Source organism: Emydura macquarii, unplaced genomic scaffold (assembly GCF_026122565.2).
Source record: "Emydura macquarii macquarii isolate MOO-44397 ecotype Brisbane River unplaced genomic scaffold, CSIRO-AGI_Emac_v2 contig_3122, whole genome shotgun sequence".
NCBI lineage: Eukaryota > Metazoa > Chordata > Testudines > Chelidae > Emydura > Emydura macquarii.
In genome coordinates, this window is record NW_027133259.1 from 7,147,435 (window position 1) to 7,162,405 (window position 14,971).

Below are 14,971 nucleotides of genomic sequence, written 5' to 3' on the forward strand. Positions count from 1 at the left end.
TTCTTTTTGCAGACTTGAGTTCAAGGCCAAGTCAAGAAATTTTATGCTTTCTTACCTAAATACTTGAGAACTGTCTTGTGCCTTCACGTTGCTTTTATAACTAGTTTCTGATTTGGCAGGTGATGAGAACTTAATTGAAATACATCATAAAAAAACTGAGTTGTAGCAGTAGCCAAATGGAATTGTTTCCAAAATAGTTTAGTTATTTGTAATTTGGTGTTTGAATCTTTGTTCTGTTATCGTTTCAAATGGAATTGTGTAAAAACAAATTTATTAGAAATGTGTATTAACTGTTATAGCCCTGTAAAATGTAAGGTGCGCTGGTTTGAGAATATGGTTAAACATAGTTTGGTCCCATTTGTGCTGCAAGAACCAACTATGTTTAAATGTGCTCTGGAACACTGTAAAGATTCATAGTGTGGATAGAATCTTAGTTTATTTTGCTGTAACTTTTTTCTGTAAATGTAACAAGCATGTTTGTTTTAAGATGGAGATAGTTTAAATTAGGAATTCCATTTTTATTGATACTGTAGAATTAATTCACAAGCCAGGGTGGCTATCTAAATTGTGTTTTTGTGCTTGCAGCATGCCTTTTATGAGTATGGATGGGAGAGGGGTGAGTGGGGAGATTTCCTATCCAAGGTGAGCTAAAAGTGACATCGCTCCATGCTGTAGCTTTAATAAATAAAAAAGTGGGTTGTCATGGAAAGAGAATTTAAACTAGATCATCCAGCATTAAAAGTATTTTGGAAGATACCATTTCTGTCTACATTATAATTATCTTAGATTGGGTGAAAGAGGCATGGGCAGGGGAGAAAAGAGCTTTAGGGGAGAATTGAGATAAATGACAATGTTCTTGAGTTGATACATGGAGGCTCTTCCAGATGAGAGGAGCTGCAGAGAAGGTTCTTGAGCACTCAGTGAGGAATGAGGTTTTGGGAAAGGGTGGAAAGGGAGTTAGTAAAAGATGAATATATAAGGATAAGATAATTGGAAACAAATACAGAGAAGATTTCTAAATAAGGATAACACTAATACGGCCCTTGAATTCTAACTAATATATAGTTAGTATCATGCTCCTAGTAGCAAAATCATATTTTTTCTCCTTCTGCCTGTTGTGGTTTGCTCAGGAATCTATGCAAGAAACATTCTTGGGCCAGTTCTTAATGGGAGAGGAAAAAAACCACCCATGTACGACCCATCTATGCCTATGATAGCCCACTTGAAAATGTCAAGCTCAGGGAAGACTGCAAAAGAAGAGCAGACCCAAATTGGTGGCTAACACTGCAGTTAGATTTACCAACCAGTCACAAACAGTGCTTTTGATCCCCCCACACTGGTTATTGAGAAGCTAAAAACAATCATTTACACAGCCCCCTTTTTGCATTTCAGTATCTGGCCTCCAATTAGCAATGAGGTCCAATAAAGAGATAAATTATTAAAACTCTATTCCCTTTACCAAAAATGTTCTCCTGATCCCCAAAGGGTCAGCCACATTACCAGACCAATATAAGTTTGGATCTTAACCAAAACACCACGCTACCAGCCTGTTCTTTAGTGACTAAAACTAAAGGTTTATTATAAAAGGAAAGAAACAAATGATAGGAGAAATGTTAAATACTTAAAGCAATCATACATACAAATGCTGTTAAAGTTCTCACATATCAGATTCTCAATAGAATTGTGGAATTTGCAGGCTTGTACAGTTCCTCTGGTGTACATCCAGTACCTGGATGGGTCTCAGTCCTTTGTTTCACAGCTTCAGTTATAGATGAGTTGATCCAGAGGTAGGAAGCAGGAATGAAGACAAGATGGGGGGATGATGCAGCTGCCTTTTATGTCCCTTCATCATATGGTTTGCCCCAAACACAGCCACACAGCACATGGCATGACCCTGGGAATGTTCTTATATGTCCTGGTGATTCATAAGGCGTCGCCCCTGGGTTCTTTCACTGGATTCATAGTACCTTTGAGTTTCCTTGATAGGCCATTAGCAGGCTTAGTACTGCTGCCATCCTGTCTCAGGGTGTCACCCAGAAACAGAGCACAAGTTTGAAATACAAATATACCATACATATTTAGAACTTATAATACAAAACTGATACATATATATAAACACGTTTATTATACAGTACTCTCTAGACTTAAGACTTGTATGTTCATGATTTGAGGGGAAGCTTTCTGTAGTGGTTCTGAATTGGTGAATCAAAATTGGCAGTAAGGGCCCACTGCTTAACTGTCTTCAGTTAAATATACAACATAAATGGACCTTTAAAAAAAAAACTTCATCCTTGAGCCATTTCAGATTGATTGTAAAATTATAAGTTATCGCTCTACATTAACATCAGTCATATGAAGAAGTGATAACCTGTGAAAGTTCGGTTTAAGTGCCTTAATTAGCTTTACATAGTAATTCTGAAAAGCAGAGATAAAATCCAGTTCTTCAGGCAGTATTCAGCTGTCTTAACTATGAGGCCATCCTTTTTTTCCCTGCATTCCCCTGCCTCTTTAACGACATACCTTCCAATTTCTGCAAAAATGAGGCAGAGGTCCTACAGACAAAAGTCTCCTTCACTACCAAACCCTGATTCATCTCCAGAGCAAGTCCATCCTGTGCTCTGAATGAGGCAGGGGTCCTGTGGGAAAAATAGTATGTGATTATGTAATTAAAGACTATATTGCAATACAAATGCACAAGGTGGGGGACAAATTAAGGTTGCACAGGTATCCTCATTTCTGGCATTTCCTAACTTCAGAATGCTTAAGCTTGCAACCTTAAATATTTTAACATACTGTAGCTAGGATCTAGCTGGTCCCCTGAAGCAATTTGGTGGGCTTCAACTCTGAAGCAGAGTCATATTCATCTAGAAGAAGGTCAGAGAGGCATCACCAGAGGATTGAGGCTGGTCAGCCCTTCCCCATGCGTTCCACCAACCTCAGGGGTCACACTTACGATGGCTGTTATTGTTTGCTTCCAGGAGCAGGCATCCACCCACCTCAATCAGGTGACAAGCCACCACATGGCTTCGGACCTGGCACCGAATATGACATCGATCCTGGCACTGAGTTTGAGGAACCGGCACTGTGAGACTCTGAGGGCAGAAAGGGGGCTCCAGGACTCATGGATTCTCACTTCACATCAACGTAAGGGAACTGAGTGCAATACACTTGGCCTGTCAGAGCTTCCAAGCCTACCTGTCAGGCAAATGTGTATTGGTCATAACAGACAATAAAACAGTGATGTTCTATATAAAGAGACAGGTTGGAGCATGCTCCTTTTTCCTGTGCCAGGAATCCCTCAGACTGTGGGACTTTTGCATAATCTACTCAATACACTTTCTGACATCCTACCTTCCTGGGTCTAAGAATGAGTTGACGGACCACCTCAGCAGGTCTTTCTCCAACCACGAGTGGTCTCTGCCTGGATATGGTGAACATCATCTTCCAACGTTGGGGAGCTCCTCACACAGACTTGTTTGTGATGAAATACAACAGGAAGTACATGCAGCTCTGCTCCTTCCAGAGTCATAGTCTGGGTCAATAGTGAACCCATTCCTCATCCCATAGACAGGTCATCGGTTCTGTGTGTTTCTGCCTATCTTGCTCGTTCACAAGGTTCTGTTGAAGGTCAGGAAGGAAAGGTCCTCAGTAATTTTGGTAGCCCCAGCCTGACCGTGCTAACACTGGTCCACCACGCTCTTCAACCTCTCATTGGAAACTCTTGTCAGTTTACCTCTGATTCCGGACTTGATCACCCACGACCATGGGCGTCTCAGTCACCTCAGTCTCGAGTCTCCCTACCTCAGAGCATGGAAGCTCCATGGTTGAATCCTCTGGAGCTAGAGTGCTCAGAATCAGTCAGAGAAGTCCTTCTTGGCAGCGGAAAATTTTCCACCAGGGCCACTTACCTAGCTAAGTGGAAGAAATTCTCCATCTGGCCCATGCAGAAGGGTAGTCCGCCCACGCTGTCATCAATACCATTCATCTCGGACTATCTTACATCTCAAGCAGCAAGAGCTATTGGTGTTGTCAATCAAAGTCCATCTGGCCACAGTCTCAGCATTTCATACCTGGGTTGCAGGCCGTTCAGTCTTTGCCAATCCCAGGGTGGGGCATTTTCTTAAAGGTCTAGACAGTTTATACCCTCAAATCCATCAGCCAATTCCCCAGTGGGATCTCAACCTCGTACTGTCAAGGCTGATGGATCTTCTGTTTGAACCTCTAGTGACATGCTCGCTTCTCTATCTATCCTGGGAGATAGCTTTTCTAGTGGCCATAATTTTAGCCAGGAAAGTCTTGGAACTCAGGGCCCTCAACATCTGAGCCTTATACAGTTTCCTACAGAGACAAGGTTCACCTACACCTTCAGCCCGCTTTTCTTTCAAAGGTGGTGTTACAATTCCACACAAACCAGAACATATTCTTCCCAGTTTTCTACCCAAAGCCACATGCCAACAGCCAGGAGCAGAGGCTGTATTCTCTGGACATTTGACAGGCTTTTTATATCAAAAGGACTAAACCGTTTAGGAAAACAACTCAGCTCTCATAGTTATAGCAGACAAGATGAAAAGCCTTCTGGTATCATCACAAAGAATCTCTTCATGGATCTCTTCTGGTATCTCTTGTATCATCACAAAGAATCTCTTCTGATATCATCACAAAGAATCTCTTCATGGATCACATATTGTATCCAGATGTGTTATGACTTGATAAGGGTACCTGCCCCAGCGCTGACAGCTCATTCCACAAAGGCGCACAGGTGTTCTTAAGCAGCATTCCTCGCTCAGATCCCTATCCAGATATTTGTAGAGCTGCGATGTGGTCACATCTTTGTGGCACACTATGCGATTATGCAACAAGCCAGAGATGATGCCGCATTTGGTAGAGTGGTACTGCAATCCTCAGGTCATAGAACTTTCGACCCCTCCTCCTCTGGATCTGCTTGGGAGTAACCTACTTGGAATCAACATGAGCAAGCACTTGAAGAAGAAAAAACAATTACTAACCTTCCGTAACTGTTGTTCTTCAAGATATGTTGCTCATGTCCATTCCAGGACCAATCCATCTATCCCTCTGTTGGAGCCAGAAGGCAAGAAGGGACTGAAGAGGTGGTGGGTTGGTAGGACCCTATATATGGCATCATGATGGGGCGGCTCCAGAATTGACCCTGTGAATACCACTAGAGGAAAACCTTCTGGTGACTATGCATGTGGCGCTCACATACCTACTTGAAATGGACATGAGCAACACATCTCAAAGAACATCATTTCCAGAATATTAGTAACTGTTTTTTCTTGAAGCCTCATGTAACCTACAAAACATCTCTTAGATCCTAAGCTACCTTTTAATATTTCTCTACGAAAAGAGTGTAATAAACATATTATGCAGAACGTAAGGAAAAAAAAACCCAAGCCTTTTTGTTTTTATGCAGGAATGTGGGTGCTTCCCTTTTATTTACCCTTTTTTCTCTTTATTTCCTGCTTGTTCCAGTGGAACTGCTCTGGGGACGGAGTGGTTCGTTATTGCATTTTTGAGTGTGACTTTTCTCTTGTTTGTGTGGAAATCAATCTTTAATCTCAACCGAAAAGGTGTCCTGGGGCTCCGTACTTATTGATTCCAGGTCTAAATTGTTCATCGTATGAATTAGAATACTTTTCTACCAACTGGAGCCACAGATTCAAACTTGGGATCAGAAAATTCAGCTTTGTCCTTTACATGCTTTCACTGGTAGTAAAGATTCCACCACTAGAGTTTAGCTATCCATGGTGCCCAAGACAGAACATACTCCTATCTGTGTCCCTGTATCTTTTGTGGGCTTTGTAGATTTAATGGGCTTAAAATTCAGTTTGGGTCAGTGAAGTTGGCAAATATATAAAGTAAGGAATGTGCATTTTTTGGGTGTGCTCATTTTACTGTTGTAATAGACAACTTTAAGCACTCTGATGTCTTTTCAGTGGGTCAGTCCTGTTTATAGCAGGACTAGTGTCTGCAAAATCATAATGAAAACCAAAGCACACAATTGCACTGGCTCTTATTGGCAGTCTCAGCAAAGACTCCAAGGATAGAACAAGCTATAGAGGCTGAACTCCACTCTTACTCCTAAAGGTGATCTCTGCTGGGCAATGACAACTCCCGTTGGTGGGATGTTGTGGGAAACTTGGCACTGATACATCTGTTCTGTTCAATCACCCAGTTTGTCATTTGGGCACCTTTAATCACTGCTTCATTCACAGAAAAAATGTCTAGTTGGAAGCCAGCTTTAAAAAGGAGGGTCCAAGATGCTCAAATGTTCTGTATTTCTGGATTAATTGCAGCATGCTGAGAAGGGAATGTCATAGACTTCTCCAGGCTTGTTTACATGATACTGGATATTTTTTTTAAGCGAGGCATTTTATTATCAGTTGGTTTTGGGCCAGGAATTCAATGAGTTTGGCAATACCAAGCCAGGAAATTTATGTTGCAGATTTTAAGGTTTTGTAAGCAGCAATTATGCAAGTGTAAGGTTTCTCATGGATAAAGATTTTCTTCCTCGCCCCGAAATCCATCTTACTGGTGTGTCTTCCCGTACCCCAGACATGCAGCCTTTGACATTGACCTAATGGCAGCATCATTTAAAGTTGGTGTTTAGAATGTACATGTAACTAGGTGTTTGATTTATGTAACTACATATGTAAGTATGTGCCCGTACAATACCTTGTATTTGTGCATTAAAATTATATTACATATTTAACTTTATATTCTACCATTTCATATGGGGGCAGCTGTGTTCCTAGTGGTCAAGCACTGAACTTGACTACGAATGACTGCCCAATGCTAAATAAAAGCTTATTTTTCAAAATGGCAGGATCTGGCTCTCCTGTTTACCTTAATGGAGCTGCCTCTCTTTGCAGCTTTCCGTTGCTGGGAGACTGCAGCTAATTTTTATGGTGCGCGTCAGTAGCAGTGACTCAAATTATACATTTCATTGAGTTTCTTTCTCCTCTTTGTTTTTAAACTGTCTTCTCTAAAGGGAGAGAAAATGTTTTTTGTACTGGAGAGAACTGTGTCCAGACCAGTTTGAATCTAAACAAAGGGCCAGATTATCCTCATGGTTACATCGTTGTAATTGCAGTGTCACTCCCTGGGGAGCCGATGGCCTGACTGAATTTACACCAGTTGTTACAGTCAAATCTGGTCCAAAATATTTAGGATGACTCTGGAGATGGTTTATATTTCTCCTTCAAATTTCTGCATCTCTTTTGCAAAATCCCACAGCCAAAACCTTCTGAGTTTAGTATAATTTCATTTTAAAGAGAAAATACCAAAATGGATTCAGAGATTTTTTGTTAGAAAACTATGTAATTCCAGTTCACCACACAAATATATACAACAGCAACTGTAGAGCTCTGTTGAAAAAGCACTCCCAGTAATGTAAACTGTTACACAACTTGCATGTGTCTCACTACAAGCATGAAAGTAGGATGGCGAAAAGTGGGTGTGAATGGGGATTTAGGCGGGGAAGAGTTTGACTAAAGGAGAATCCTACTATCTAATTGCTCTGACAACATCAAAGCTCTGTGCTTGCCAAATCAGAGTTCCTCTTCATCTTGAAGGAGATGATGGCCCTCTCCCTGATGTTCACATCCTGCTTGGATTTTTTGCAGTGACTATTTTTAATCTTGTTTGAGAAAGCACTGTAAAATGCTGTGTGTGTGTGAAGGCTGCTTGCTTAAACACGCAAGTCATGTCAGCTGCAATGCGGCAGTGCTTGGTGCTAATGAGGTGAGCTGCCAGAGCAGCCTTCCTCTTGTGTTTTCTCTTTTTCTCTCTGTCTGTACAATAATAGGAGAGGAGATTGGGGAAAGGGGTCTGTATTGGGAAGGGTGCTCTTTCTGCCCTTTCCAAAAAAAAAAGGGGGGGGGAGGGAGGAGCAGGGTTCTGTGTGCATGTGGAGGTGGGGAAGGTATCTTTCTCCATGCATTGCAGGGCAGAGGTGGCTTCTCCTTCCTATTAAAGACATGATCTCAAATATAGCTTAGGTGGGAGGAGAAATATGAGAGGAAGAGGAGCAGAAAAGACCTATCTCCAGCTAAAAGCATTAATTCAAATGCTCCGTAAGAGCAAAATGAAAAATAAACTGTTGATATATTTGGAGCCCCTATTTTAAAAATAAATACCCTTTTTGTTATGGGGATAGTCATCTAATACACCTTGGCCAGATTTGAATTGTTCCAGCTGGCTTCCACTGTTCATGGAGATCTAAATGCACTGTCATCTCTCTTCCTATCTCTTCTCTCCTCCTTTAACGCTTAGGGTACTAATAGAAAGTACCATCACCTTAGTGAATTGCACTGAGTGATGGGCTTCCATCAGTTTTTGCTTTGTTGACAAGTCAAAATGGTCAAAATGACTTCTGGGCTCCCCACTCACTGTCATCTGCTAGGTCCTCCTCAGGAGACTTGACATCTTCCAAAAGCAAGCCCATCATACTTCATTTCCTGCAGCTACTTTTACCTCAGCTTTCCCTCCCACCCAATCCCTCCAGACACACAGACTGCTAAATTATTAGAGATTGGGAAATACCAGTCTAATCCATCACTCTGGGTCTAGCCCAAGATTGTCCAGTCCTAGTTTTAATATATCAAGGGGGACAGGAAGGATTTTTTGCCCCTATGTGCAAAATGGCAAAATTGACCAGGTGCATTATAAATGTGGTGCCATTTAAACATACGGTATTAGACATCTGTTAGATGCAGAATACAGATTGATCAGTGGTGTGATCTGGTATTATAATTATTTCTATGCTTTGTTTGTCCATCTGTCATCTTCTTGAGCCCCTGGAGTTGACTGGAATAGCTTTCTTTTCCTTCTGCAGGTCTCCGGGTGAATGGGGAGCTCATCACTGCCTACCCACAGGTGGTGGTTGTACGTGTGCCAACACCCTGGGTCCAGAGTGACAGCGACATCACGGTCCTTCGCCACCTGGAGAAGATGGGCTGCCGGTTGATGAATCGGCCCCAAGCCATCCTCAACTGCGTCAATAAGTTCTGGACCTTTCAGGAGTTGGCTGGTCATGGCGTGCCTCTCCCAGACACCTTCTCCTATGGTAAGCCCGTTGAGTTAAAAGGGCAGCATGGCCTCCAACGATATCGAAAAGCACTTATAGCAGGTGGGACTTTAGTCAAGTTCGGGAATGCCCTTATGACTGGGTTGCAGTGTGTAACTGCTCTGGAGCAGTGTTGTGTAGTGGCTAGATTGGGGATTGGGAGTCAGGATTACTTGATTATTCTGTTTTGGGCTCTGCCACTGTTTTGCTGTGACACCATGGACAAGTCATTTAAACTCTGCCTTGCTTTCCCTGTCTTAATGGGGGGTATTTTGAGGATTATTATCTAAAGTACTTGGAGATCTTCAGATGAAAAATCTGTTCTTTGCTTAGCACCGAGATAACTGGTGGATCTAGATGCCACAGGATATTTCTGAGATCAAGAATTTAGCTTGTATTTGAAAAAGGATTAGACATTTATATGATCAGGAACATCCACAGCTACATTGGATAGGAAAAAGTGTTACAAATCTTCATGCTTTATTACCAAAATCTGCGGGGTGTTAGGAAGATAATTTCTCCAATGGGATGAGTATTCATTACTTGTCTACAAGTGGGTTTACTGCATCTTCTTCAAGTATCCGCTACTGGCCACTGTCAGAGACAGGATACTGGGCTAGATAGATCTCTGGTCTGATCTAGTATGGGAACTCCTTTGTTTTGAACTGTAATGTGTTTAAGAATGGAAGATTCCCCCGCAGCCTCCCTTTCTGACAATGAAAGGGGTAAGCTTTTTGTCTCTTTTTTAGATACACCAACAGCCTCTAATAATGGGATCTGTTATACAAAGTCTCCCAAGAACTAGTCATGAATCATGTCTGTCCATCTGCTACATCAACTAATGTGATGTAAATAAAACAGATACTTATTTGAAAATGTGACTATGTCCTTGCATTAGAGATTCAGCTGCCCCAAACATTGGGGAAGGGGAGGTGTGTGTTGTTCCTTTGGGAAAGGGGGAGCTGAAACATGAGGGATAACCAGACGGCGTCTCCCATCCCTCACAGTTCTCCCTGCAGATTCTTTAGTGTCTGTACAACAAATTGGACTCAGGGCTGTCCCCTCTTCTGTTTAAGTGCTAGGTGTCTTGTGAGGGATGACATTGCTAAGAAAAGCAAGAGGTGTTGAGCTGCTCATATTCCATTATGAGCAGCAAAATCCAGGGCAGCGGCGGCAGTTGCTGCTGCTGATTTTCAAACCATCACACTGACTTGAGTTCTCTGCTTTACTGCACAGGCTTCTGAGCTTTCTCATCCTCTCTCCCTCTTATCCCATCCCTTCTATTCCCTGAACTATGATCAGCCATCTGAATGAAGGGTGAATTGAACTCAGGCAACCTTTAGAACAGTAGTTCTTCTTTGGAGTGTTTGCTCATGTCGATTCCATTTTAGGTGTGTGTGCACCCTCATGCACGATTATCGGAAGTTTTTTCCCTCAGCAGAATCCTTAGGGCCAGTTCTGGCACCCTCTGGCATCGTGCACTCACGAGGCGCTGCCAGCCCTGTGCCCTCTCAGTTCCTTCTTTCCGTCCCTGACATTTGCTGGAACTCCTGGCTATCTTGGGAGTGTGATCAAGTAGTTTGTTACCATTAGATAGATTTCCTTTTGTTCTCTTTTACCCTTTTGTTTTGTTAATACTGTTGTAGATAGTAGTACTTAATGTAAATAGTTAGTCAAGGGTGCTCGCCTGTTCAGCAGGGTATGCCCCAGTCCCCGGGGTTCAAACCCTGCACTGCTTGCAGCAAATCCTTCCCATTGAGCAACCCCTATGACAGCTGTTTGAAGTGTCTGAGGGAAGCACATCGAAAAGACAAGTGTGTTAGCCTCAAAGCCTTTAAGCCCAACACAAGAAAGGACAGGGCCATTTGGCTGAAAGCTCTGCTAATGAAGGCCGCACTAAGAGCTGCCTCAGAGCCGTCCCGTGCCGATTTGGTGCTGAGCACTTCGGTCTCGATGCAGAGTGCAGTGCCGGCACTGAGGGCCTCAGAACACTGGTCAACATCACCACTGTCTAGGCAGAGCAAGAAGCACCGTGTGGAGTGAGGCTGGTCTCCTGCCCAGAAGAAGACCAAAAAAGATGCTTCGGCACAGGACCCTTGTTGGGCCAACTGCAGCATCTGGACCCCAAGATCTGGGCTTCCCAGCCAGAGCACCGTCCGTGGTGAGGGAGCTGCCCCTGACTCCGGCGAGCCTGAGGGATTCCCTCCAGCTGAAAAATTCCATAGATGCCTGAGGCATTACAGGCAGCAAGGGACCCAATGGCCTTGCCGTTGCCTCTGAATCCTGTGCAGCCTGTGGCACAGGAGAAAGCACTGGTCTCAAAGGGAAAGCCCCTGATGGATCCTTCTCAGTGATGATGCCACTCACCCACCCCGCGACTAGGCTTGAGATCCCCAGCACCAGGGTTGCCAGTGTGGAGAAGTTCCCCACGCTCTCGGCACCGGTCATCAAAGTCTTCCTTGTGATCTCCCACATCGGCGTATGCGCACTGTTCTGAGCAGCACCAATTGCGCTCCTGGTGGCACTGGTCATCCACCCCCTGGTACCAATCCCCACCATCTCGGCACCGGTCTAGAGAGCCCAGGCATCGATCTATAGCTCTACATAGTTCTCTGGGAAGATGCTCATCAGAGCACGACCAACCTTGCAGTCCACGGCACCGGTCCTTTTCCCCATAGCACTGCTCCCTGGCACCACAGGGGAGTCGGCCTGCAGCATCGGCAGACCCCTGGAGGCGGGGTCCTTCTCTTTAGTGTCAGAAAGAGAGCTTAGCCCTAAGCCAAGTCATTGCCACAATTTGCACAAGGTCGGGCCAATGCCCCCAACACTGGACTGACCCCAAGGTTAGTGGCCCAGTTCACTGGTCATATTGGAATCCGTGGGGTTTTCCTATGGCACTGGGTCCCTACTCGTACCGCTCTTCTACTAGACACTCTGTGGTACTGCCCATGGCAGCAGGAGACCCAGGACTTCACAGTTCCGAGCCTCAGGCAACATCAGCCCAGGCTCAGGAACAAAGGCTACCTATCCCTCCCCTGGTTTTACCACCCTCTTCATCCCCAGATGAGGCAGTCGTGTCATCATACCATTGGACAACTTTGGAGCTCACCAGGAGCTCCTCAAGAGGTGGCATCCCACCTCAGCCCGGAGGCAGAGGAGCTCAAGGACACTTCTGACACCCTCTTTAATGTTCTGGCGGCAGCGGCGCCAGCCTGGGTTACTCTGCCAGTCCACAAGGGAGTGCTTAAGGTGGTCAGAGCCCTGTGGCAAACTCCATTGTCTTTCCACCGACACCCATGAGGGCCGAGAAGAAGTTATTATGTCCCAGCTAAAGGATTCAAATACCTCTTCACTCACCCTCCCCTGGGATCCCTCGTCGTGGCTGCAGCCAACGAAAGAGACAGGCAGGGCCAACTGGGTTCCATATCAAAGAATAAGGATGCAAAGAGGTTGGACTTGTTTCGTCAAAAAAATTATTTTGCGGCCAGCTTACAATTTAGGATTGCCAACCAACAGGCCTTTCTATGAAGGTACAACTTTAATATCTGGTCCTCACTGACTAAGTTTACCAAGCTGTTGCCTCAAGAACACTCCCAGGATTTCGCCACCATTCTGGAGGAAGGCAAAACGGTGGCCAGAGTGGCTCTGCAGGCATCATTGGACGCAGCAGGTTCAGTGGTGCGATCCATGGTCTCGGTTGTATCTATGAGCAGGTGCTTATGGCTGCAATCCTCGGGTCTGTTGCAAGAGGTACAGCAATTGATTCAGGACTTCCCATTTGATGGAACCACCCTTTTTTCAGACCAAACAGACACCAGGCTCCATGGACTAAAAGATTCTAGAGCCACCCTGCACTCATTGGGCCTTTATACTCCTCAGTTCTCGAGGAGACAGTTTTGACCACCACATCAGCAACCTCGTTTACAAGGGCCTTTCCCGCTCATCCTTCTATGGAAAAAGGGACAGAGACACAGGTTTCAGTCGCTGGTGCACACTCCAAACTACTTCTTCCTCTCTACCTGGAGCCTCCTGATGCCCGAGTGGCTGGAGGCAGCAGGTTTGAGGGTACGCCTGAGGATGGCACCCAAGTCTCCTCCCAAGATCCGCTTTCCAGACCCTTCCTGAACCGCCTGTTTCCCTATTTTCCAGAGTGGAACCATATAACGTCGGACCAATGGGTCCTCAGTATCATCTCAAAAGGCTACACCCTACAGTTTTCCTTTATCCCACCCAACCACCCCCCTTCACCATCTCTCTTCTGATAGCAGGAGCTGTGGAGGAATTACCCCCAGACGTATGAGGCAGAGGTTTTTACTCCCATTATTTTCTCATCCCAAAGCAAAAGGCGGGCTAGGCCCATCTTGGAGCTGCAGCATCTCAACAAGTATCTCAAGAGAGTGAAGGTCCGTATGGTTTCCTTAGCCGCCATTATTCCCTCACCGGATCTGGGAGGCTGGTTTGCCGCCCTTGACTTAAAAGGATATGTATTTCCATATCTCAGTCTTCCCTGGGCACAGAAGATTTCTCAGGTTTGTGGTAGGCTGCAACCACTACCAGTTTACGGTGCTGACCTTTGGCCTTTCATCAGCCCAAGAGTGTTTACAAAATGCCTGACGGTGATGGCTGTGCATTTAAGGTGTCAAGAGATTCAAATTTACCCCTACCTGGATGATTGGCTAGTCAGAGGCAAGTCCTGGTCTCAAGGGCAGCGCAGTCTGGATCTGGTCGTCTCTACTTGTCACCGCTTGGGTCCGTTGATAAACGAACAAAAGTCAATGTTATCACCGGTCCAGCGAATAGAGTTTGTTGGAGCAGTGCTCGACTCCACTAGGCCGGGGCTTTCCTGCCAGAGTCTTGTTTTTGTTCCCATGGTGGCCGTCATCAGGGACATTTGGATGTCTCCCCTCACAACAGCTCATGCTTGCCTTCAACTTCTGGGTCACATGGCAGCCTGCACATATATGGTGCAACACATTCAGTTGTGGCTCAGACCACTCCAGTCATGGCTGGCTTCAGTCTACTCCCTGAGCAGACACAGGCTGGACCGACTGGTAAGAGTTCCCCCGCAGGTGGTGGCTTCACTCGGTGGTCTGACCTGCAATCAGTAATGCTGGGTATGCCCTTCGAGGCCCTAACCCCCTTGGTGACACTTGTGTCCAATGCTTCGGACGTGGGATGGGGGGCTTTTATATGGACAACCATCACAGCACTCAGGAGACTTGGTCTCGAGTGGACTGCAGCCTGCACATAAACATCAAAGAGCTCAGGGTCATAAGACTGGCCTTCCCTTCTTGGAAGGCAAGGTGGTCCAGGTTTTGACGGATATCTCCGCTCTGATCTTTTATATCAACAGGCGGGGAGGAGCCTGCTCCTCAGATCTGTTCCAAGGGACCATGTGTCTGTGGACCTTGCCATTCAGAACAATTTCCACATTGTGGCATCCTACCTTCCGGGGGACAGGAATACTATAATGGACCAGCTTAGCAGGTTCTTCTTATCCCGCCACGAATAGTCATTTCACCATGAGGTTGCAACTATGATTTTCCAGAAGTGGGGACCTCCCCAAATGGACCTCTTCGCATCCAACCTCAACAGGAAATGCAAGCAGTTTTGCTCCTTCCATGGAATCAATGAGGGGTCACTGTCCAATGCAATTCTCATCTCGTGGACGGGGCGCTCATGTATGCTTTTTCTCTGACACTGCTGATTCACAAGGTCCTGCTAAAGATCAAGAAGAACAAGATGGACATCATTCTAGTGGCTCCTGCTTGGCTGAGGCAGCATTGGTTCAGCATCCTGCTAGAATTCTTGATTGCACCCCCACAGGAGCTGTTCAATTTGCCAGTCTTGCTATTGCAAGACGACTGCCAACTCCTACACCCGGAC

The 14,971-nt window shown here is 45.2% G+C and overlaps 1 protein-coding gene across 6 annotated transcripts in view; it reads left to right on the forward strand.

The window, feature by feature from the left end:
* RIMKLB (ribosomal modification protein rimK like family member B) overlaps positions 1 to 14,971 on the forward strand; it is a 74,710-nt gene that overhangs the window by 38,211 nt on the left and 21,528 nt on the right. For all 6 annotated transcript variants that reach the window (XR_010916797.1, XR_010916799.1, XR_010916798.1 and 3 more), the window contains one exon: positions 8,855 to 9,085. Coding sequence is in view for 2 of the 6 variants with exons in the window: in XM_067531103.1 (XP_067387204.1) it covers positions 8,855 to 9,085 (231 nt within the window). In the remaining 4 variants the exon portion in view is untranslated. The remainder of the gene's footprint in view (positions 1 to 8,854; positions 9,086 to 14,971) is intronic.